Here is a 25,979-nt window from a genome sequence, read left to right as displayed (position 1 = left end):
ACAATCCCAAAGAACCAAAGGTTGGATGTTCTGTCTGATATTTGGATGCTAACACACAGTAAGGCAGGGAAGAATAGGAGTTCTTTGGATTAGAAAAAGGGGAATGAAGATGGGAGATGGGGCTAGGAAAGACAGTAGAATGAATTGGATTTAACTTTCCTGTGTTCATATATGATTACACAACCAGTGAAACTCCACATCATGTACAATTGCAAGAATGGCATCCTAATTAGAGTGTATTATACTCCGTGTATTTATAATATGTCAAAATACACTCTACTCTCATGTGTATCTAAAAAGAAAAAATTTTTTAAAATTAAAAATTAGGGGTGGGGTTGTGGCTCAGTGGTAGAGCGCTTGCCTAGCATGTGTGAGACACTGGGTTTGATTCTTAGCACTACATATAAATAAATAAAATAAAGTTGCTGTTTTTTAAAAAATAAATAAATATATTGTAAAAGAAAATAGAGATGCTATCCAGGAAATGAGACTTGAAATTGTGGATACTTCAGAGGATTTTTCTAACTCCCATTGTTGCTGGACTGAACTCTGCTTTGTACTGAAATTGTAAATGCCCTCCAGATGTAGTGGGCGCATAGGTATGTCTTCCAAGCTCTCCTTACATGTTACCTATGTTTCTCACCTCAGGGTGTGTATTCCTGACCATGTTGCTGCTTCACTTGATTTACTTCAGTTCATTTATTTACCGTGTCATTAAATTCTCAATTGTTATAGTTCTCCTATCTAGTAGGACTATAACCCTTAGAGATGTTTAAATGTCATCTGATTATATTCTATGCATCTCCTAGGATTTTGTTTAATTAATTAGTAATAATGTGAAATACGTGCGAATGTGAAAACAATGAACAATGTTTATTATTTCTATATTGAAGTGATCATCAGTGGAAGACTTAGATAAGCAAAAGGTGGCATCTTCACATGTGTTACTACAATACAGAAATTTAAATGATATGTATCTTAATGTGCCAATGTGACATACTTGGAATAAATCTAGGGAACAGTGCTGAGTGATAAAAGCAAATTTAAGGAAGCTGCCAAAATTTATGTTAATACTATTTAAACAAACATAAAAATAATATTCTTAGTGAAAGCATTTATAATTAGTATAAGTTAAAATATAGACTGGAGTATGGGAGAAAAATGCCTCATTTTTATGTTTGGATGTAAATTGATTAGAACCATCTTTTTCTTTGAGCAGTATGCTCTGCAAGCAGAAATTGAAACTCCCATAGTTTGAACATTTTTAGCAAAGTGTGAGTGTTGGAGGAGTAGTGTTTGTGTGTGTGCATGCACACACACACAAATTAATGATTTAAGACTGGTGAGTGAGCTGGGGTTTTGGCTCAGTGGTAGAGTGCTTGCCTTGCACGTGTGAGGCCCTGGGTTTGATTCTCAGCACCACATAAAAAATAAATAATAAAAATAAAGATATTGTATCCATCTACAACTTAAAAAAAAAGACTGGTGAGCAAAATTTTCTTTTAATAAATGTATCCCATACATTATTAAATGAATACAGTTTGTTGATACAAATGTTTTTTTTCATGATTTGGGGCACTGTATTTGAAAGGTTCAGAGTTATATGTATGTGATATTAAATAACAGCAACAAAAACCTATTAATAGGGTATGATGTCACAGCTGAACTCATGCTTGATTGATATACCTTGTCTTCCTTAGTTTTTAGAGAATAACTTTAGCCATAATAGTAATTTGAAGTCTCAAAGTAAGTAATGTCAAAATCATTTCTTGTCAAAATATCTTATCAAGTAACATTATTGTATTTTTTATTAATTTCAACCAAGAGTGTCTCAAAGGTTTAAAGGGCTTATGATTTCATCTATAAGAAAGATGCAACCAATTTATGTAGGCAGCCTGTGGGAAGTGAGGGATAAGGGGAAAACAAGATTGGTTAGGGGATAAAGGGAGATTTAATTGTTATCAGTAAAGTTTCTTTTTTTTTTTTTTAACTTAAAAATATCCAAAGCAAAAATGGCATTCGTTGATTTAGGTGGCTATGTGTTTATAAAAGGCAAACTACCAGACAGTACATGCACCAAGAATGCTGTAGAAGTGTTTATTAGGGTAAAAATCATAAAGATCAATAGTAGTTTTGGACCATGTTTATCCCTCTGTGATTGCTGGTCATCCAGCGTGGCCTTGCACAGCAGGACTTGAATTTTTGTGTTCTGGATATTTTAAGTGACATAATGTCTGACATTCTGGCCCTTCCTGAATGAGTCCTGTCCTACCTGCTCCGGGTTTATGGTTAGGGATAACATCAGCCTAGTTTTCATATTTTTTCATATTTTTCAAAAGAATAAACAAAAATGGACAACAAATATATGAAAAGTGTTCAACTTCTCTAGCAATCAGGTAAATGCAAATAAAAACTGCCTTAGTCACTGAGGATAAACATTGAACAAATTAGAGAAGTGATCTATTTTCATTTTCCTAAGTGAGAGACTGAAGTAGAAAGTTTGAAAAACAAATTAAGGTTAGAATTAACAGGACTGGGCAACTAATTTGGTACGTTAGGGCTTGAAGGATGGGAAAGTGACAAAGATGGCATAATGTATGCCATGCATATATAGTTTATCAAAACCTATATAATATTATCTAAAGTGTTTACAACTTTTTAAGGTTTACAAAACCTTTCCCCATAAATTAGCTATTCAGCTCTCACAACAATCTTTAGAAGTAGATGTTGATTTTCTCAAGATTACATTTATCAGACAATAGAGAAAACTAGTCTTCTGCTTCTTTTCCTTACATATTCTATTGTCTTTCTTTAAAAAAAAAAACCCTTTGGTTTTCATCCTTTTATATATGATAATTTTGTCATTTTTTAGTACAAAGATGTAAGTATCATTAAATAAAAATACAGAACCACATGGAAATTGAGAGGTGCTTCTCACTAAATGAAGCATTGACAGATCATGAAAGAACTGAAGATATCATTAAGTTTTACGGGTATTTTGCAAAACAGAAAGCTCAGGTTTAAGCATTAAGGTTAACTAAGAGCTACTAAAATTTTTCTCTATTGAATCCTTATAAAATTATTTGTCGTATTTCATTAAAAGAATCTTTCATAGGAAAGAACTAGTTTATACTAGGAAGTACCTGTCACTGTTTAAAGTTAACCATATTTGTTCCCATTTTCATTCTTATTGGATGCCTTTTACATGTGCATCACTGAGTTATAAACTTTAAATGGTATTTTAAAGATTACTTTACGTTTTAAGTTGCATTTTATTGCATTTCAATTGTGTGACTTTTTTTTTTCTTTTCTTTTCAGGGAGATGCAATAAACGCTTTGCTTGGACCCAAGTCAAACTAACCAGGATAATTCATCATTTATAATATTTTGTTGTTGTTGTTTAAAGAAAAAGGAACAGTGTTCAGTATTTAATAGTTTGTATAAATAGGCTGTAAGCTAGGATTTTGATTATAGAAAACAACACTTGATATATAACTTCCATTTAAATGTAATGAACTTTTCAGAAATATATGATTACTTTGTTATGAAAGTAAAAGTTCTAAGAATTTTGTTGAAATCTTAAGGTATTTATACTTAGTCATATGAATATATATATTACATATTATATTACATATATATATGCTATACTCATATATCCTGTATACTCATATATATACTGTATATACACCCACACTTATAAAATGACCAAATGCATTAGAAAATTATTTCTTTAGAAGCCAAATTTGGAAATTATTATTTTTTTAGGAAATAAAACTGTCTTTATTCATAGAAGATGCAAATCTTGTACACAGAAAATTCAAGGAATTCAGTGACAAACCTACTAGAATAAGCAAGGTTAACAAGTTCACAGGATATAAGAGCAAAATTATTAGAATTACTTAAACCAAATCTTTATAATACAAAATTCCATCAATTTTTAATCTGTTCTTTAAGCTTTGTTTTCCAAGATTTATAATTACATAGTTTTTAGTATAATGAGAGCAGTGTATTCTCATATCCAATTTGTAACCTTAAATTTTATCCTCGTTGATCTGAGAGATGCAGCTATAGAACTTTATTAGACTGTCTGACAAACATAACAGCAAATATCAGAATTGTATTGTTTGGCCAGCAGGCACCACTCTCCCAATTCAGTGAGAAAAGTTAATGTGGAACAGACTAGGACATCTTCCTCTGAATCTGCTCTGGACTTTAAGCTCGGACTTTAGTGGACTCAGCAAGAAAATAGAAAGTCTCTGATGTATAGATCACACTAGAGACAGGTTGTGGAAATAGGGGGATGATTCCTCCAAATATAGATCGCAAAGAGGTGGCTCCATGTGATTTAACAAGTCCTGGGTTTGTTAACTGTGTCCTGTGGCCTGTTCTTGTAAGTGGACAGGAGAGCATGTGTACTAAGCTCTCTAGGGAAAAATATATACACACATATATATAAACAGAATTAAATTAGTGCAACAATGGGAACTACCTTTTTCAAGTGTCCATTGCTTCACAGTCTCCATTTCTTTGGAGCTATCTTTTAAACAAAAGCAAGGGAATTTTCAGGTAGATTTGAGAGTTTAGGTCAGGTTATAAGGATTACAAATTTTCTGCTGATATAAGTGAATAAGATTATCTTTGTCTTTCTAGAAGATTGAACTTTCTATAACAATTTGTGTAAGAAAATAAAAATTTGATTTAAAAATATGCTCCTTTTTATTATATATTTATTTATCTTTTAAAAATGTACATATTTTAGGTTCCTCAAACCTAAATGAGAAAGCTGTTCTGTTCAGATTCTGGACAACTGATCTTAAAGCACTGAACCTACTATACTCCACCCTTCCCATCCCTGCACTGACAGTCTTAAATGATTCACCCATACTTGTAGATTAGCATCAATTTTTTAATTTTACCTTTTACCTGGGAATTTCAGAAGGAGTCATTCGCTTGCTTTCTTAGCTAGCTTTGAATCCTTGTAGTAAACTAATTACCATATATATTTTTTTAAATATTTATTTTTTAGTTATAGGTGGACACAAGATCTTTATTTTATTTTTATGTGCTGCTGAGGATTGAACCCAGTGCCTCATGCATGCTAGGCGAGTGCTCTACTTCTGGTCCACACTCCCAGCCCCTACCATATGTTTTTAAGAATTGAATGAAAATTCTGCTTAGCCATTAGCCATCTCATGTTATCCTTAAACACACACACACACACACACACCACATCAGTGTGCTGGTTAGAAGTGGCGACTGTGCCAGGTGTTCATTACTTCATTTGGTCACTTCCTATCAGGCATCTTTCATACACAACTTACATTATTGTTTTCTGAGAGTATATTGTTAGCTACTCTTCCAGCTGAAATAGGAAAGGAAGATTATACTCATTACTTAAATAATTGTATCATATTTAGTGCATTGATTTGGCTCATCTCTATGGAATAATATACAATTATAAATGATAAATTAGAATGCTTAATATTTATTATTTTGTCACAAGAGTCTCTCTACAAGAAAATGTTGAATCTTACTGTGACTAGATTGAGTTATCAATATAGTAGTAATAATGCATATTCACATTTTTTACAGTTTGCAGAACACTTTCACATTCATTATCCCATGTATCCTCAGATAATTCTATGGGACAAGACTAGCAAGTAATTATAATATCATCATAGCATCTGTTTTCCAAATTTTATAATTAAGGCTTGGAGAGGTACTATAACATGCCAAAGACCATTCTACTGGTAACTGGTCAAGCTTGAACACAAGCACAAAGCTTTGAACAATTTTTACATACTTTCTACTACTGTATAGTAAATGGTTAATGTCCATATAATTTGCTGAAATGTACCCAAAAATTTAGGCATGAATATTTTTCTGCAATTAAGGTTTTATCCAAAGAGGATAATGCTTGTAAACTTGATATTTCTCAGCATTCACCTGCCATTCGGCCTCAACACATATGTATTGTTCTGTTGTACAGCCAGCTCCCAACTCATCTCTCTCCTTCAGCATATTAACTCTTTACTCACCCTCAGATCTCTCTTAATATCTCAACTTGTAAGGAACATTGTTTCTGAGCTCCATCCCATAAGACTAGCCAGACTATATTTGGTCCTTTCATTAAATGTTTTCAAGCCTCCATGGATTTCCCACATAGCACCATTTCAGAAATTATGGTTGAGGGACAATATCTAGAAATGTTTCAATCCTTATTTTTTCCTCATTATCTTTCTCCTCTCAAATGACCAGTTCTGTGCTTATGAGTTTAAGGAGACATGTAAAATGACAATAAATCAAAGACATCCATTTTGTTCTATAAAAGCATAGAACTTAGGGAAGGTATTTGGGACATAGACCCAAGTGTCTTAAACATAAAAAGAAATACAATGTTTCCTCAGGGATGGGAAAGGTGGGGGAATACATAAAAGAGGGAGCCTGGGGAGCCACAGAACATAGGAAACCCATGTCTAAAAAACATGTTGCTAAAAAATATTGTACAGAAAGTAGCAACCTAGGAGGGACCACAGTCACCTTTGAAAACTATTCCCTGTGCAACAAGTGATGTGCAGAAGCAACCACGAGCCACTAGAACTGAAGAAGCCAAACACTGAAGAAGCAGCATCTCTGATACTAGAAATTCCTTGGCGCAGAGTAAGATGGAAGGAAACCAAGCCTGAGTTGGACTGACATTAACTTGCTTTGCATGAGGTTTATTTCTGCCAGCGGAGTGGAATGGAAATTTGGAATGAGAAAATTATTGAGTTCTGGAAAATGTAGATATGTTTCTTGGATGACTGAATTGCTAAACTGAGATTCATACCTGGTATGCTAAATGTCTATTTGTAAATCGTTTGCTTAATATCCACTTTCCTCCTAGACTTAAGTTCCTGAAGGGTTAGGGTCTATGTGTTTTGCTTACCATACTGTGTCTAGCATCTAGAACAGTTATCTCTACAGAGTAGGAATGCAACAAATATTCGTTGAAGGAATGATTTATCAAATTAGTGGCAAAACTATGGTTTCATGCTTGTTCTATATCACTACATCATTTAATATCTTAAACATAATTTCCTCAAAATACTAACAAAATATTTTAACATCAGAGAAGATAAAAAACATTTTAACAGTGGAATATATAGAGAATATAAATCAGTCTGGAAAGTAGATAAATATAGTCAGCTTTTTTGATCTATAACAATGTAAAATTATTTATTTTCCTTTAAGACAAAGGCTTAAAAACAAATCTGTGATCATTGTCTTTTTGCAAATACTAGCATTATCTTGTGAGGTTTGTGTTCCTGCCATCCATTTTGGGAACAATGTTTCTCCAAGATAAACCACCAGCACAATGCCAGCATTGTACATAGTGCATAATACCCAGATCCACATCCCCAGGTCCTGGTCTTTGAAGAACCTCTTTGCCCTTCATGATTGGCTGTGGTTGCCCTCTCCTTCCCCAGGAGGTACAGATTGTGCTGATGAGCTCATTTCCTCCTTCATGTAACATTTAGGTTTTGTGTCTTGTTTGTTCAGAATTCTGTTCAATACTCAAATCTATCTCCCAACCCATAGAACATTTACTAGGCTATTTGCCTTCATTTCCTTGGGTTGGCATACTTATTTGATGATAAAACTAAAAGGCTGGTATTTACATGACACTAATTTCTGAATTAAACAGAAAATGAAACATGTCCACTAAGGTGGAACACATAAAACATTGTTATGGATCTTATAAAAATGGGCATTGCTTTTCTAAAAACTCACAAGACATTTAAGTAGCATTCAGAATAACTCATTAAAAATATACTTTTATCATATATGTATTCTCTTTGAATAAGTCACCTATTAAAAGATATGGAATCATTATTCCAGGAAGAACAGGATATTTGAGGGATCTTACATCAGAACTCACTGATTTTTTTTTTGAAATTTTCAAATTATTGCACATATTTTGATTATTTATTAGGTGTGTGATCCTGGGGATTGAACTCCGTGGCATTCTCCATCTGCCCCCCATGTTTTGTGTGTGTGTGTGTGTGTGTGTGTGTGTGTGTGTTTGAGTCTGACTTCAAACTTGCAACCCTGTTGCCTCAACCTCCGGAATAACTGGGATTACAGGCATGCATTAGCACATCTGGCTTGAGTTTTTATTTCTAGAAGTGCAAAATGACAACAATAAAAGCATAAAAGGAAAATAGATGCTCTGTTCATACAAAATAAAGCTTTAAGTAACAAGTTTTTTCAAGATATATTTTAACATTACACATTTGTTATCCATTCTTTCATCAAGAAACGTAGAAGTGGATTCTGTATCTTGAATATAATGAATAATGCTGGAAGGAACATGGGAGTGAGGATATCTTCATTTCCTTTAGATACATAGCCAAAAGTGGAACGTCAAGACCACATGGGAGTTCTATTTTTAAGTTTTGTAGGAATCTATTTCATTTTGTGTGATGACTATACCAATTTATATTCCCACCAACAGTGTGCAAAGGTTTCCTTTTCTCCATATCTTTGTCAATATTGTTCTCTCGTGTGTTTTTGATAACTGCTATCCTAACATGGGAAGTGATGTTCATTGTGCTTTTGCTTTGCATTTCCCTTATTTTTTTTTTATTTTTTATTGTTTGTTGTTCAAAACATTACATAGTTCTTGATATATCATATTTCACACTTTGATTCAAGTGGGTTATGAACTCCCATTTTTACCCCATATACAAATTGCAGAATCACATCAGTTACACATCCATTGATTTACATATTGCCATACTAGTGTCTGTTGTATTCTGCTGCCTTTCCTATCCTCTACTATCCCCCCTCCTGCATTTTCCTTATGATCAGTGATGTTGATCACCTCTTCATATGCCTGTTGGCTATTGTAAGTCTTTTGAAAAAAAAAAAAAAAACGTTCTTTGCCTATTTTTTAAAAATCAGATCATTTTATTATTGTTTTTTTTTTCTGGTTTGGTTTGCTATTGTGTTGTATGTTACTTGCTCATTTTGATTCTTATGATAGGACATTTTTTAAAATCACTAAAATGAATGGTAAGAAAGATCCATAAAAATTATGCAAATAGTATTTCAATATCCATTCCACAGATATCTATAGAGTAGAAGTTGTTAACCAGATTTCAAAGGTGAAGGAAAAAAAAGAAAAACGATAAGGAATTTCAGTATCTGTAAGGTGTTCAATATCACTAGAACTTTTAGAGTTTGAAGGTATCTAACACAATTGAACCTGAACAAGTAGAGAAAGGCCACATCATGAAACATCTTGTAGGCCACATTAAAGAAATTTGGATGTTTTTCTTGAGGGAAATGGGAAACTATAGGAGGGTTTAAAGGTTGGTAATAATTATGTTTTAGATCATTCTGGGCAGCAGTATGGAAAATTGATTGATGACAGGCCAATCAAGAATGACTGTTGAGGTCATGCAAGAAGGGATAGAGTGATTATGGATCACATAGAAATTCAGAAGGTAGAACTGATGGGATTTGGTGATTTAATGGATGTTTGTATAGAGAAGGTTTTATACAATGGAGACAGAGTGAAGAGTCATGAATGACGCCCAGGAACAGCTAGGTAAATAGTTGTGCCATGAAGAGTAGACACATTAAGAATGAATGGACACAGCCACATCAATGTTTATAGCAGCACAATTCACAGTTAAACTGTGGAACCAACCTAGATGCCCTTCAATAAATGGATAAAAAAAAATGTGGCATATATACACAATGGAATACTACTCAGCAATAAAGTGGAATAAAATCATGGCATTTGCAGGTAAATGGATGTAGTTAGAGAAGATAATGCTAAGTGAAGTTAGCCAAATCCAAAAAACTAAATGCTGACTGTTTTCTCTGATATAAGGAGGATGATTCATAGTTGGGTAGGGAAGGGGAGCATGGGAGGAATAGACGAATTCTAGATAGAGCAGAGGGGTGGGAGGGGAAGAGAGGGATATGGGGTTAGAAATGATGGTGGAATGTGATGGACATTATTATCCAATAAGATAATATATATGTATAAAGACACAAATTGGTATGAATATACTTTGTATACAACAAGAGATATGAAAAATTGTACTCTGTATGTGTAATAAGAATTGTAGTGCATTCTGCTGTCATATATAAATAAAAAACTAATAAAAAGAAAAATAAATTAATGTTTGCTAATGCATTTACATATAGAGATCTCAGTCATTATAAAATAATTATATGTGATATGCTTTATAATTTAGCAATGATAACTGATCCTGTGATTTTTTTCAATCTAACAAATTAGAAAATCAAATCACAGGTAAAATACTTTCTCAAGGTCTCTTATTAGAAATTAGAGTACCAATATGGATACTGTATCATTCTAACACTGAAGACACAAGGAACTGTTTGATGAAATCATCACCATTATAATTTTCATTGATGATCAAACTATTGAAAGTTTCCTTTGTGCTAGACTCTGATCAGTACTCATCATTTAATTCTTACAAGTACCCTAATGAAGTCCATGCTTTTATCTTAATTTTAGAAGTAAAGAAACTGAGATTGAGACATCAAATAAGCCCTAAGTTCACATGGATGTTAAATGCCAAAACTGAGATTTAATGTCCCAAATCCGATGCCATAGACAGTACTTCCAACTGTGCCAACCTGCCTCAGACACCATGACTAGGTGCACTGTAGCCATAGTTCCTTGACAAATGGTATACAGGTGAAAGGTGTTTACTAAATCCATGGTCTTCTTAATTTGAATTTTTGGTTTATGTTAACAGTAGAACTTCAGATAATCATATTGAGCATGTGGAAATTAATTCCAGTCATTAAAGTCAAATCACTGATCTTGAGCTTGGCGTAGTGGCACACGCCTGTAATCCCAATGGGCTCAGGAGTCTGAGACAGGAGAAAGGAGAGTTCAAAGCCAGCCTCAGCAACAGCAAGGTGCTAAGAAACTCAGTGAGATCCTGTCTCTAAATAAAATAAAAAATAGGGCCAGGGATGTGGCTCAGTGATTAAGTGCCCCTGTGTTCCATCCTCAGTACAGACAAAAAAAAAAACTCCCCCAAAACAAACAAACAAAAAACAACTGATCTTACCTGTTTTAAAATCTTGGATCATTATAAACATTCTCTACATCTGCAAGATGTCAGTTACTTAAAGATAATTATACTCAGCAAGAGAAGCCAAGTTATGTTGTTGTAACCAACAATCTCTGAATACCAGCGAGTTTAAATGATAAATGTTTCTTTCTCATTCATATTGCACATTCATTATAGGTGAATAGACTTCTCTACTCCATAATATACAGAGGCAGCCACCCGTTTCCAGCGTTAAATTGTTATTTATCAAGGCAAAGGAGAGGCAGTCTGTGCCCATCCTTAAATTCCAGTGATATATGTCACCTCCACTGACATTTGCCCAAATATGTCACATGTCCAACTTTAAGGAACAGAGAAATATAATCCTATCATATTCCTGAACAGAGAAAGACTAGAAATGTCTACTTTGGAAATGCATGACTATCCTAGATGTTAGTTCCATCATTAGAGAGTTTCCAGGATTAAATATGTGGGAGAAAAGTTGAATTAAGGTTGAAGAAATTTCCTAACAATAAGGTTTCTCTGAGTCCTTACTATATTAATATACATTATCAATCTCTAAGAAAGGGTCTATTAATATGGAATCATTTTTTCCCAAAATATCTGCAAAGACTCATGTTCTAAAGAAAACACTTCAAGATACAGTACCCTAAAGCTCTACTGTTAGGGTCGGGCAAACATCGGAGGAAAGAACCACCAAGAGACTGTCTCATGCAAAAGCAAAGGGGTTTACTGGACCAGCATGCTGGGGTTCAGAGTTCTCCTGAGAGAAGCTGGAGCTCTGAGCACAGCTTAAGCAGAGTTTTTATGCAGTGTTTAAACAGGGAAGTTCATATGGCAGTTAGGGTTCGAGGGTGGGATTGTTACAAAATAACAATTACAGAATAATCATGCGTTTTGTCAGGGGGTGTTGGGTCAGGGTACATTTTGACATAAGTAACTGTTTTTAACATAAGTTTCGGGTTCCAGGAAAACAAAACTTAAACTTAACAGGAGAGCAAAACTTAAATTTAACCTTTACATTCCCCACTTCTTTTTCTGAGTACTTCTAATCTTAGAAGTGACAGATTATTGAGGGGTATCACACTCTGTGTCTGCTAAAGGGACATACTGTTGTCTTATTACCATAAGTTTAACTTGTCCAATTTGAGCTTGGAGAAAGGAGACCACACGGTTGAGTAAACAGGGTCCCACAGTTAACAATAACATGAGGATTATTAAAGGACCAGCTAGGGCTGATAAGAGTGTAGTTAGCCAGGGGGATTGTGTGAACCAAGACTCAAACCATCCTTTTTGAGTTTCTCTCTCTCGTTGTCGCTCCTCAAGGTGTTTTCTTAATTTAGTCATTGATTCTTTGACTACCCCACTATGGTCAGCATAGAAGCAACATTTCTCCCTTAAGGCAGCACAGAGTCCCCCTTCCCTCATGAAGAGGAGGTCTAACCCTCGTCTATTTTGTAAAACAACTTTAGAGAGAGAGGTTAGGGACTCTTGTAAGGCTGTGATGGAGGTTTCTAATGTTTTTAAGTCCTGATCTATTGCTGCTTGTAATTGGGCCATTTGTTGAGACCCATGGACCAGGGCAGCGGTTCCTGTACCCACTCCTATAGCAACTCCTATTTCTAATAATATGGCTAAAGTGAGGGACACAGGTTCCCGGCGGAATCGGGTGGTATATCCCCTTATTTGATCTTCAAATGGATTTGCGTCATGATAGAGCACTCTGGGAAATATTTGTACCATTACACAATAATTTACAGAGTTGTTAAATATCTGGGCTGAAATGCAAGGAGTTAACCCTGAGTCACATGCCCACCAGGTTCCTTTCCAGCGAGGCTCCAGGAATGACACCTGATGTCGTCTTATATAGACGAAGTCTCCCACTTGGTATTGGTGTGGGGTCCCTTCGTCTCCAGGTTGGCAGGAAGCAGCCAGCTGTTTCCACAGGTACTGCTGGGTTTTTTCAAGAGCTTTAAGTCTGTCAAGCAAGGGAGTATGGAAGGAATCATTAAGTTTCAAAGTTGGGGTTAGGTCTCTTATTGGAGGAGGGGTACCATAGAGAACTTCATAGGGGGTAAGATTACATAAAGAGACTGAGGGAGTATTTCTTGCACGAAACAGTGTATAAGGTAGGAGCATAGTCCAATCTTTTATGCCGGTCTCTAAGCTCAATTTTGTTAAGGTCTCTTTAATAGTCCTATTCATCCTTTCTACCTGTCCTGAGCTCTGGGGTCTATAAGCACAATGTAACTTCCAATTAATCCCCAGGGTCCTGGCCAATCCCTGACTTACCTGGGCCACGAACGCCGGTCTATTATCGGACCCTATTACCTTAGGCAGGCCGAATCTCGGGAAGATGTCCTCCAGGATCTTTTTGATTACCACTTGAGCTGTTTCTTTTTTCGTGGGGAAGGCTTCAACCCACCCTGAAAAAGTATCTACAAAAAACTAGAAGATACTTAAGTCCATACCTTGCTGGTTTAATTTCAGTAAAGTCTATTTCCCAGAATTGTCCTGGTCTGGTCCCTCGTAGGCGCTTCCCTGTAGGAAGCTTGGAAGGGTAAGCATTAACCAATTGACAGACCCGGCAGGCTTCTATTACCCGTTTGGCTATTTCTTTTCGTTGTGTGCTGGTCAGCGGAAATTTCTGCTCTTGGTCCTTCAGGAATGCCTGTAGTTTTTTTGAACCAAGGTGAGTGAGTTGATGCACATCTTTAACATAGTGTAGGGCTTTTTGAAATTGCAGGCTAGGCCCGGTGGAGTCAAGGAGTTCAGTTTCAGTGTCCTCAGGTGTCAAATTGCCTGGGTACTCCGATGCAGTTAAATCTCCTGACTGTTGTTCCCCCGGTGAGGAAAGTGTTAACTCGGTTACTCCGGTCAGAGCTGCCAACTTAGCTTCCTCATCTGCCCTTCTGTTTCAGACCGCCACGGGATCATTTCCCTTTTGGTGCCCTGGGCAGTGCACTATAGCTAGTTATTTGGGGTTTTGCACTGCTGAGAGAAGGCGGAGAATCTCATCTTTGTTTTTTATTTCTTTTTCGGCCGAGGTTAATAGCCCCCTTTGCTGATAAATAGCCCCATGTATATGTGCGGTAGCAAACGCATATCGGCTATCAGTATATATGGTGGTCTTTTTGCCTGTTGCTAGTTCTAATGCCTTCATAAGAGCGATCAGCTCTGCCTTTTGTGCAGATGTCCCTTCCAGGAGACTAGAGGACCAGATGACTTTTGTCCTGCTAACTACTGCTGCCCCAGCTCTCCGCTTACCGTCCTGGAGGAAGCTGCTGCCGTCCGTAAACCACACGACTTCAGGATGGGGCAGTGGCTGATCCTTTAGATCCTGTCGTATACTGGTCTCTTCTGCCAGTATATGTTGACAGTCATGGATGACAGGCTCTGATGATTCTTCAGGTAGGAGTGTGGCTGGGTTAAGTGGGGCTGGGGGTCCCAGTGTTATTCTGTCTTTGTCAAGCAACAGGCTCTGATAGTGAGTTATTCTAGAGTTTGATAGCCATCTGTCTGGAGGCTGATGAATGATGTTCTCCAGGGCATGAGGGGCTATAATGGTTAGCTTCTGTCCCAGCGTTAATTTATCAGCATCTTTTATTAGAAGGGCTGCTGCTGCTATAGCTTTTAGGCAATGGGGCCACCCGCTAGCCACTGGATCTAGCCTTTTGGACAGGTAGGCTATAGGTCTCTTCCAGGGCCCTAAAGTCTGAGTGAGCACTCCTCGGACTATTTTTTTTTTTCAATGTAAAGAGTAAAGGGCTTTTCTGCATCCGGAAGTGCTAGAGCTGGAGCAGATAGCAGTGCCTTTTTAATATCATTAAAAGCTTGCTGATGTTTGGGGGTCCATTGGAATTGGGTGTTTGCCTTCAACAGTGGGTACAAAGGAGCAGCTAGGGATGCAAACCCAGGAATCCATAATCTACAAAAGCCAGCAGTCCCGAGAGACTCTCTAAGTTGCCTCCTATTAGATGGGGGTGGTATCTGCACAACAGTCTATTTTCTGGGCCCTGTGAGCCATCTTTTGCCATCTCTAAGGGAATAGCCCAGGAAAATAACTTCTTGCTGGCAGATTTTAGCCTTTTTGGCAGAAGCTCTGTATCCAAGCCGAGCAAGCTCGGATAATAGTGCTCGTGTTTCAGACTCACAGTTTTCCTTGGTGTCAGCTGCCAGCAGCAGGTCATCCACATATTGAAGCAGGGTGACTCCTGGGTGTGTAGTCCTGAAGTTATTGAGGTCCCTGTGGAGGGCTTCATCAAAGAGAGTGGGGGAGTTTTTGAACCCCTGTGGGAGTCTAGTCCAGTTTAGTTGGCCAGATGTTCCTGTTTCTGGATCCACCCACTCGAAAGCAAACAGTAGCTGGCTATCTTTATGTAAAGGCAAACAAAAGAAGGCATCTTTTAAGTCCAGGACAGTATACCATTTTTGTTCAGGATTTAGAGTACTAAGCAGATTCTATGGATTAGGTACTGTGGGGTGAATGTCCTGTACTCTGTTGTTGACTTCCCTTAAGTCCTGCACAGGATGATAGTCTCCTCTAGGTTTCTTTACTGGCAGTAGGGGAGTGTTCCAGGCCAATTGGCAGGGCCTTAGGACCCCTAGAGCCAAGTATTTTTGAATATGAGGCCTTATTCCATTTTTAGCTTTTTTGTTTAGAGGATATTGTTTAATATTGATTGGGGAGGCAGAGGTTTTTAATTTCACTACTATCGGAGGCTGTTTGACTGCTAAACCTAGTCCAGCAGTTTCTGCCCAGGCACCGGGGTAATTTATTATCCATTTTGGGGGTATCTTGCCGGTTTGATCAGTCTTAGAGGGCATGAAGAGTTGATGTTCATCATCTACTGACATAGTTAAAGCTGTGACTATGGGAGTCTTTACTGAAGGGTTCAGAAACTCCACTTGGGGACCATCAGGGTTAAAGGTTATTTTGGCAGATCTCTGCCCATCAATGGGGTCGGACATTCTGGGATTACCAAGAAAGAGTGATGAATTTTACCCTTCCCCAAGTCCATAGTTCTCTTAGTTGTCTAAGTCCGATATTTACTGCCATTAGCCCCTTGAACTAGTGACCTCTTGTTTGATAAGGGGCCCAATGGAGTTTTAAGGGCTGAGTATATTGCTCCTGTGTCCAGTTCGAAGTTTACTGGGGTCCCCTCCACTTCAAAAGTTACCCTGAGCTCGGGGAGGGGGTCCGAGCCCTGACTCCCCTAATCATCTTCCAGGGTTAGGATGGCTGGCTGGCGTGACGGTTTCCTTTTAGGGCATTCTCTGGCCTAGTGTCCCTTTTCCTTACAGTTAGCACATTGGTCTGAAGCCAAGGGCGATTTTTAGCGTGGGCCCAGGTACCCTTTTCTGTCTCCTTGCTTTTTAACTTCTAGTCTGTCTGCTGCTGTGACCAGGACCTTTGCCAACATCTTAGTCTGTCTTTTATTCCTTTCATCTTCCTTCTTTTCCCTTTCTTTCTCCCTTCTTCCTCTGTCTCCCTTTTATAATACACTTTCTCAGCCTCTCTGACTAAATCTCTTAAAGTCATATCTTGTAGTCCATCTAAACGTTGTAGCTTTTTTTTTAATATCTAGGGCAGCTTGCCCGATGAAGGCCATTGCAACAGATGCCTTTTGGTCCTCTGCCTAAGGATCAAAAGGAGTATATCTCCTATATGCTTCCATAATTTTCTCTAGAAACATTGAGGGTGACTCATTAGGCCCTTGGATAATCTCTCTTACCTTGGCCAGATTAGTTGGCCGTCTGGCGGCCGCTCGGAGACCCGCTATTAGAGTCCGGCGATAAGTGGACAGATGCTCCCTACCTTCGAGGGTGTTGGGATCCCAGTTGGGTCTGTTCAGGGGAAAGGCAGCTTCAATTAGATTGGGAAGTTGGGTTGGTCGTCCATCTGGTCCAAGAATATTTTTCCTGGCTTCCAGGAGGATCCTCTCTCGTTCCTCAGTTGTGAAGAGGGTCCCTAGAAGCTGTTGGCAATCATCCCAAGTAGGCTGGTGTGAAAACATCAGTGACTCTATTAAACCTGTGAGTCAGGTGGGATCTTTAGAAAAAGGGGGATTATTATTTTTCCAGTTATATAGATCAGAAGAGGAGAAGGGCCAATATTGGTAAACTTGTATTTCTCCCCCTTGTCCATCATCAATCATTGGCCCGTAGGGGCGGAGGGGGAGCATTACTGGAGCATCAGGATTCTTAATTATTCGCCGTCGGCGGGTTCCCCCTGCTGGCCCAATTTCCTCCGATGGAGGAGGAGTTGGGCTTACCGCAAGGGAGTCATCTGGAGCAGTTTCCTCTACCAAAGGGATCGGATGTGCTTCAGGGGAATTGTCTATAGGACGTTGGGAGCTGAGGGGCAAGGGATATGGGGGTGGAGGAGGGGAATCTAGTAAGGTTAGATCCTGAGATTCAGGGAGGATGGAGGGAAGAGGGGGAGGAAGAGGAGAAGGAGCGGAGGGTTTGAGGGACAGAATGGTGGGGGTAGAGGTGGAGGCAGGTACAAGAAAAGGTTTCGCCCACGAAGGGGGAGATTTACAGAAGTTCTGCCAAGTGAGAATATATGGCTGTTGATCTGGATGACCATGTGGCCCCGGCTGGAAGACAATATTTCTGACTTTTCGGATTAGAGGGAGGTGGAAGGATCCTTCTGGGGGCCATCCAACTCCGAGAGTGGGCCATTCTGATGTACAGAGAGTCTGCCAGTTCCTGCGTTTCACTGAAAAAGAGAGATTCTGGGCCCTTGAGTGGACTTTAGTCCAATGATCAAGGGTCAAAGACAGGGGAGTTGAGGTACCTTGTCCCATAATGAGGGATATGCAAACAGTGAAAGTAATGACACAGACAACAAAGACAAACAATAGAAGTCCACCACAAGTTTGAAATAGAAACCAAAACTGAGTAGCCGGCAGAACCTGACGGGCTGGCAGCAGAGTCACTGAGTCTGAATCAGTGGCAAAATACACCTGAGCTGAGGGCTCTTCTGTCCCTCGCATCTGGGGCACTTCCGTCCCTCGATTTCCCGAGTCCACCAAGGCGTCCCCTGGGGACGTGGCCTGTGGCTTCTAGACACGTCTGTCCACCACCATTGGGGAGAACTTACGCTTTCCGCCAACAGCCACCTTGCCAAGCCCTAAAATTAAAAGTCCTGAGAGATCGCAAGGAAGAAAACAAAATCAAAACAAAAAGGAGGCGCCTTACTTCCCCCAAGAAATGTCCGTTGGGGTCTTTCGTCCACCGCTGCCAAATCCCGGACGAGCCCCCAAATGTTAGGGTCGGGCAAACGTCGGAGGAAAGGACCACCAAGAGACTGTCTCATGCAAAAGCAAAGGGGTTTACTGGACCAGCATGCTGGGGTTCAGAGTTCTCCTGAGAGAAGCTGGAGCTCTGAGCACAGCTTAAGCAGAGTTTTTATGCAGTGTTTAAACAGGGAAGTTCATATGGCAGTTAGGGTGCGAGGGTGGGATTGTTACAAAATAACCATTACAGAATAATCATGTGTTTTGTCAGCGGGTGTTGGGTCAGGGTACATTTTGACATAAGTAACTGTTTTTAACATAAGTTTCGGGTTCCAGGAAAACAGAACTTAAACTTAACAGGAGAGCAAAACTTAAATTTAACCTTTACACTACCTTTTTGGAATTTATTTGTGGAAGAATAAAAGGCAAAAAAGAAAAAGACTACAGCAGTGCAAATTTATGGATTGTTTAGGATTGAGAGTTACACAGTAAAGTTCCCATACTAACTAGTTCCAACCAAACATAAAAACTGTTAATCCATTGCAAATGATGCTAAGTTATTATCTATAAGCACCACATATTATAATAGGTGCTTTATTTATTTTAATTCACTGCAACTTCAAAATAACATTATGAAAGATAGGTTATTTCTCACAAATGGGGAAACTATAATGTAGGACCGTTACATATTATTATGGCCTGAATGTATGTGTCCCCAAAAAGTCATATTGAAATTTTAACTGCCAAATGATGGTATTAGAAATTGAGGGCTTAGGAAAGTGATTAGATCATGAGGACAGAGTCTTCATAATTAAGATTAATGCTCTTATGAAAGAGACCCCAGAAAACTAGTTTACCCTACCACCATGTGAGATAGTGAGAAAGCAGCAGTCTACAGACCAGAGGAGGGCTCTCACCAGGATCTAAAAATGCTGGCACATTGACCTTCCTATTTCCAGCCTCCAGAATTATAAAAAATAAATTGCTGTTATTTATAAACTACCCAGTCACTGGTATTTTGTTATAGCAGCCCCAATGTTAAAAGCCACACAAAGAGTAAACTGAATAACAGACTAGATGAGGGCAAATAGTTATGTCAACCTACAAACAAAAAGGTTTAAATGTTCCTGTTAGATGTACAAACAGTAAACTGTGGCTGGTCATAAATGGAAAGATTCATTTTCATTGTCTTCCAATTGGACCCTGAAATATGTGGAAGGAGTGCTATTTGGAGACCCGAGAGGACAGTCTTATATGACAACCTGTTAGGTTTTCATTCCTTTTTTCCTGTCTTTTAAAAAATGTTTTTATTAGTTCATTATAGTTATACATGACATCGGAGTTTGTTTTCCCACAATCATATATGTATCATTCAGTCCACTTTGCCTCTGAAGCTTTTTGAGGTAAGAATAACATGATCACATAATTATAGCAAGACTTGGAATTTCAAGTTAAGAAGAGCCCTTGAGCAATCCGGCCTAACCCTCTGAACTTAAAAGGGGGAAAATGAGGTCTCCAGATGTGAGGCTGCACACCTAGGGCTTTTGTTATGGCCTTTAACTTTTTCAGCTGGATAATTGACCAGGTTGGTAAGCTTGCCTCCATTTTTCTATCGACTGAGTTCAGATTGTAGTGGCTTCTCACCAGCATCCCAAGATGAGCCCTGAAGAGACCGTCAAAGCTGGCAGAAAAGGAAACTAATTTTGAAAACAGAGGGATTAAGTGAGGGTGACAAAAGGATTCAGTTTCTCAGTTTCCAGAATGTCTGGCATTCACGAAAGGGATCATCCATTGGGTTGTGAAAAATCCCAGTTGATAGCCCCTGATCATAGCTCCACTGTAGTGCTTTGTGAAAACTGGCATTATCAAGGCAGGGAATACAAATCTTGAAAGGATGGAAGAAGTTTGGTTATAAACAACTGAAGAGTTGTTGGTGCTCCAGGTGTGTTAGGTTTAGTGATGCAGCTATCTCCTGGACAAAAGACAGATTCACCTGTAATTTTGCTCCATTAAAAGATGAAATAGCTTTGTCTGACCACAAAACTATTCCTCCTTCCTTGGTCCCTTCATAGCAAATGACTCTATATACCTCTCAATTGTGCAAGCCAGAAATTTAGATACCACTTTTCATTGATCTCTGTACATTATTACCCTGATACCCAATCAATACCAAGCCTCCTGTCTTTTGAATAGCCCTTTGCCCTAGACACTCTGCTCTGGCCTTAGTTTAGGCCATCATCACACCTCATCTAAATGATCACAATAGTCTTTCTTTGTTTTTCCTATCTCAAGTCTTGCCACCCTTCATCTGTTCTCCACGCTGCTGTCAGAGAGATGGAGAAAGTCAGACTATTTGAAATAATGTTGATTTCTGAGAGAATACTTTTTGTTCAGAATGTATATGTTTTATTGTCTTTTCCTGCTTCCTACAAAAGAAAATGATGGACCAGGAAGTGTGGGTGATAGGATCTTGGCCACAGACTGAGGGAATTCTTTTTCCCCCCACAGAATCAACTAAACAGTTATTTTCTCAATTTGCTCAAAAGCAAGTCATCAATTCTTTGAGATCTTAAATGCCATCCTTCTCAGTTTAGGTTAAGAGCTTTGCAGAAATATGTTTTCAGAGGGCTTACCGAAAGAGAAATTTCATTATTTAGCTGTTTGGGATTATAGTTTCAGTTTTCTGTTATAATAGAAAGGTGTACTTAGAAAGGCAACTTAAGTCAGGGGTGAAGAATAGCAATGAAGATTTTAGTCAAGGTTCTCCTCAATTCTGAACATAAGTTGTCTTTCCTAGTCAGTTCTGATGGTTGGGGAAGAGGGCAGCAAATTGTTGACTCTTTATTGTATCAAGTGGGAGACATGTTATCTCGTTAGCTCTCTGACGTAGCTATTACCAGCAGCAAATTTTACAAATAAGAATACTGAAAAAACTTGCTCCAAGATTCTAGATCTGGTAAGTGGGAAGCCAGGAATCAAACCCAGGACGTGTCAGTCTGCATTGGTAAGCGTGGCTTTCCACCACATTGACATAGATGTTGCTTTTAATACTCAAAAAAATCTTTTATCAGGTGGGGTTTCCCATTCTTTTGATACGGTTATTAAGGTTCAGTGTTTGAAACTTGCCCTGCATCAGTCAGTAAGTGGCAAAGCAGAGACTGGGATTCATGCTTGGCTGCTTCTGGAGTCCATGAGTCTCCGTGATGTCTCCCAAGAGAGTGTCTGTTTATTGTCTCACAAACGTGACTAACAGTTAAATAATGGTTTCCAGAAGTGACCGAATAGCTAGCAATGATCATAAAAACACATTATCAGAACTTCACAGTGTAACCTATGTGCTTAGCAAATATTGTTAAAATGAGGTTTTGACCAATAAAGGGTCAGGGATGTTAGTATAAATTGGTCAAAAGGGTGAGGGTTTCTTTAAAACTTGATCGGGCAATTTACTCCCTATCTGACTCTCATTCAGTTCTGAGCAAAATGAAGGGCTCCATTTTCACTCTGTTTTTACTCTCTGTCCTATTTGCCATCTCAGAGTCGAGGAGCAAGGAGATTGTGAAGCTCTGTGGGCTGGAGTACAGAAGAACAGTCATATACATCTGCGCCAGCTCCAGGTGGAGAAGGCACCTGGAGGGGATCCCTCAAGCTCAGCAAGGTAATTTGGCTCACTTGTGTCCCTTACTCTCTAGACCTGCCTTTTTTTTCCCCTTAGATTTTCTTAACAGTTATTTTATTTTTGGTACTAGGGATTGTACTCAGAGGCGCCTTATCATTGAGCTGCATCCTCCACCCTTTTATTTTTTATTTTATATTTTGAGAAGGGGTCTTGCTAAGTTGCTGAGGTCGGCTTCAATCTTGCAATCCTCCTGCCTCTGCCTCCCAAATTGCTGGGATTACAGGTGTGTGCCACTGCGCCTGGCTTAACAGTTATCTTAATAACTATTTCTCTAAGAACTCCTAAGCCATTTCTATATCAGTCTGGGGGATTATCCAAATAAACTGAATTTGGCTTGGGAAACAGGTGAGTTACCTTTAAAAAAGATAAGATCTCATTTTCTTTAGTCTTTTGCTCGAAATCATAGGATTGCCTGGCTCCTTTCATGAGCTTAGCATCTACTGCAGGTGTTATCAATGTGCAATACATAGAAGTAAGCAATTTCAAGGGACTATTGGCATAGCAAGACTTTCACACCAAGATAACTATTTAATGTAATAAATTGGAATTCAGGTAGGTGTCAAATAATGATGAAAGGAAGAAATCTGATTTTTATTGGGCACTTATTAAGTGCCAAGCAGTTTTATATGTATCATTTCATTCAGTCTGATAAGGATGCAAGAAGTAGGTAATATTATCACTGTTTACCATTTTACCAAGGAGAAAACTCTCCACCCAGTTTTCTGGGTCAGCTGTGTGGCTAGGAAGCGAATCAGTTTTATCTGGCTTCAAGAGTCAAAATATTTGTTTATTCTACACTGCATCAAAGGGAGTAAACTATTGCAATGAATTACAGCACTTATTACTTTATTTTTTATAAATTAACAAATAAAATTGTGTATATACAACATATTGTTTTAATATTGTATGCACTGTGAAATGGCTAAGTTATTTAACACATACAACACCCACATATTTATCTTGTGTATGTGTGTATGTGCATGAATGTGTGGTGAGAACTAAAAATCTATTCTATTAGCAATTTTCAACAATAGAATATGTTGCTATTAACTGTAGTCACCAGGTTGTACAGTTGATCTCTCAAACTTAATCCTTCCATTTAAATGAAATTTTGTACCTTTTGACCAGTATTTCCCCAAAATCCCATCCTCCTGCCCCAGCTCCAGGTAACTTCTATTCTCCTCTCTCCATCTGTGTTTCCACTATTTTTAGATTCCACATTTAAGTCAGATCATACAGTATGCATCTTTTTGTACTTGATTTAAAAAGGGAATTGGGATGGGAATAGGAAAGACAGTAGAATGAATCAGACATAACTCACCTATATTTATATATGAATACATGACCAGTGAACTCCACATCATGTATAACCACAAGACTGGGATCCTAATTAGATTAGGTCATACTCCTTGTATATATGTCAAAATATACTACTGTCATGTGTATCTAAAAAGAACAAATAAAAAATTTTAAAAGATTCTATTTTAACAATGGGTTTTATTTGTTATGCTTTACAATAAAAAATATAAGAACTGATTAGTAATAAATGCTGCAATTGCATATAAGACTGTAAAAATTCTAATTTAGCTTAAAATGAACTTGGTAAATAAAATATTTTAGAAAATGAACCACAGTGTTCATATTTTGGTGGTCTAATATCTTGAAATAGCATGATCTTGCCATTACTGCTTTAATATTGAGGCTTATATTACTAGGTAGCAATAGAAACAATAAGGGTTTTTTAATCTTAAGAGAGTATGCATATTTACTAGGATTTATGTTGCTCTCTAGATTATTAAACCAAAATGTACTAGGAAAAAAAAAAACATTTGAAATATCTCTGAAATATTTGGGGCAGTGAAATGAATGTATAAGTCGATCTCTTTTAGACACCACCAAAATCATAATGTTATGTACTAAAACTTTCACAGGTTTTCCCATACATTCTTTATATAGTTAATTACTGGTTTACCAACCAGCATTTATTCATCTAATTTTTCTTGGTGATAGCTAGTGTGCTAAGTAAGTTTGAAATGAATTGTGAGAGAAGCTATGTGGGGACTTTGGGAACAAAGTCCTACATTTTATTTTCAGATATAGAAGTTTAAGTCTCCATGCCCTTCCTTTCTCATCAGTGTTGTAGGGAACACACAGGGTTTTCCTTTGCTTATAGCAAGTAACTAAAACCTTGGGAAGCTGCTAGTTGTGGAGCAGAGGTGACCAGCAGCAGAGGTGGCCAGCAGCAGTCAAGCCTTGATCTGGCTCTAACCAGCCAATGGACACTCTTAACTCTTTAAATTGAAGTTTCCTACTCTGCAAAATGAAGAGTAGACATGACAGAGCTGTTCCTCAAAGGCCAAATCTCTCTGAAATCAGAACAATATTTTTAAAAATCACATGTGGGATTCAATTTCATTTCAGAAATTTAATTCATTTCTTCAAGAGCAGAATGTGGCTGCTGCCTTCTTTGTTGGGGCTATTTAAGGTAGTATTTTTTTTTTCTTTCCTACAGGTGAGAAAAGAAACTACTTTCAACTCCCAAATAGACATGAGGCTTCTGAGGAAAACATAGCCCAGGACCTGCCCAAAGTGGATTCCTCAGGCGAGGAACATGTTGGGGATGGACAGATACCCACGGAAAGGCGTTGGGAGTCAAAGAAACATTTGGTGATGTCAAGACAAGACTTAGAAACTTTGTGCTGCACGGAGGGCTGTTCCATGACTGATCTGAGCACACTTTGTTAAGGCAAAAGCAAATTCTCGATGGGTGGTGGAGCTTTAGCATGCATTTAATCTCCTTGTTCTACTGCCTTGTAGGATGCTAGTATTCCATCATAGAACATGGCTTTCAGTTGGCAGGTCTTTTCTAAAAGCTGTATCTAGTGGTTAAAAATACAGTGAGGCCTATTTTCTCCCTTTGCCAAGGTGAATGCACTTTTTTTCCAATTCTAAATAATGCTTTGAAATTTAAAATACTGTGCAAATTGAAATAAAAATGCCATTAAACCAAGCTCATAGTGATTTTTTTTCTTTTAAAATTTGTGAATACCTTTACAACAGTAAATAGAAAATGCTGATGGTAGTAAAACTTGAAAAATAGGCATTATAAAGGAGGTAAAATGAGCTGTTATCCAGAAAAACTTGTTGGTCATTGTGTATCACTGGAAATTTAAACATTGACTTATGGTTAAATAAGAATCAAGGAGTTTTTTTTTTTTTTTTTCAAAAGACCTGAAAATGTAGTCCTTTGATACCTCCTTGAGAAAAGCCAGGGGCATATATGTGTCAATCAAGTCCCATAAACAACAGAAACTCAGAGTTTGTTTGAGCAATGAGCTCCTTCCTGAAGTCTGGGCCACCTTGATTTTGCCTCTCTACTGCAGAGATAAAAGGACATTTTGTTCTCTGCCGCAGTCCGGCTGCAGCAAAATAACCGGGGGGTGACGAACGACTTGTGTAGATTGATACAGCAGGAGTAGGAGCCATTTATTGCAGGACAGGAGCAGTATTTATACATTCCACACAGCTTACCTAATTAGCATAAACTAGATACATCAGTCAACCAATAAGGAATCTCCACACTTAATGGCTCGCTTTTGTTACTTCTCAAACCACTCCCTCTGGCATTTTGCCAGGCACCATCCAGTCTTGTTTATGAACTCTAACATTCCCCTGGCAAAATGCCAGGTATTATTTTGACTTGTTTACAGACTCTGACAGTTCTCATTCTGGAATTGAGAAACCAAGACCCAGATAGCCAAGCCATTGTTGTGCAGTTAGATATCTTCACAGATAAAAAGATAAGACAACCACAAAACAACATTTTCTTTTCTACTCTGACAGCCAACCCCTCAGTTGTGTTGTAAAAAAAGTCAAAATTTCTGTTCAACTGAAGTTCCACTCTTATTAGTACCATAGTCAATCTTTGAACACTACCCCCTCCATGTCGAG

The 25,979-nt window shown here is 38.1% G+C and overlaps 2 protein-coding genes across 5 annotated transcripts in view; both read left to right on the top strand.

The window, feature by feature from the left end:
- The window catches only part of Dnai4 (dynein axonemal intermediate chain 4), a 128,985-nt gene extending 124,278 nt beyond the window's left edge, over window positions 1-4,707 (top strand). For all 3 annotated transcript variants that reach the window (XM_046451049.2, XM_058581577.1, XM_046451048.2), the window contains one exon: window positions 3,319-4,707. In XM_046451049.2, coding sequence (XP_046307005.1) covers window positions 3,319-3,360 — 42 coding nt within the window. In that variant the 3' untranslated portion in view covers window positions 3,361-4,707. The remainder of the gene's footprint in view (window positions 1-3,318) is intronic.
- A 9,327-nt stretch (window positions 4,708-14,034) lies between these two features.
- Window positions 14,035-25,038, top strand: Insl5 (insulin like 5). Of its 2 annotated transcripts, XM_046451126.2 has the most exons (3): window positions 14,035-14,519; window positions 21,888-22,007; window positions 24,541-25,038. In XM_046451126.2, exons 1-3 carry the CDS (start codon window positions 14,495-14,497, stop codon window positions 24,771-24,773), a joined length of 378 nt encoding a protein of 125 aa, XP_046307082.1. In that variant the 5' UTR covers window positions 14,035-14,494; the 3' UTR covers window positions 24,774-25,038. The 2 variants fall into 2 exon arrangements, with proteins under 2 accessions (XP_046307082.1, XP_046307081.1); XM_046451125.1 differs by lacking the exon at window positions 14,035-14,519 and having other exon boundaries at window positions 21,818-22,007.
- Window positions 25,039-25,979: the final 941 nt, after the last annotated feature.

Source organism: Marmota monax, unplaced genomic scaffold (assembly GCF_021218885.2).
Source record: "Marmota monax isolate L192 unplaced genomic scaffold, Marmota_monax_Labrador192_F-V1.1 WCK01_AAM20220418_F8-fsc00023, whole genome shotgun sequence".
NCBI classification, from domain to species: Eukaryota; Metazoa; Chordata; class Mammalia; order Rodentia; family Sciuridae; genus Marmota; species Marmota monax.
This window is presented reverse-complemented; position numbering and strand designations above follow the sequence as displayed.

Excerpts from the sequence above, each read along its gene's own strand:
- Insl5 (XM_046451125.1), top strand. The coding sequence starts at position 21,833 with ATGAAGGGCTCCATTTTCACTCTGTTTTTACTCTCTGTCCTATTTGCC. Across the intron at positions 22,008-24,540 it reads GATCCCTCAAGCTCAGCAAG|GTGAGAAAAGAAACTACTTT; the intron begins GTAATTTGGCTC and ends TCTTTCCTACAG.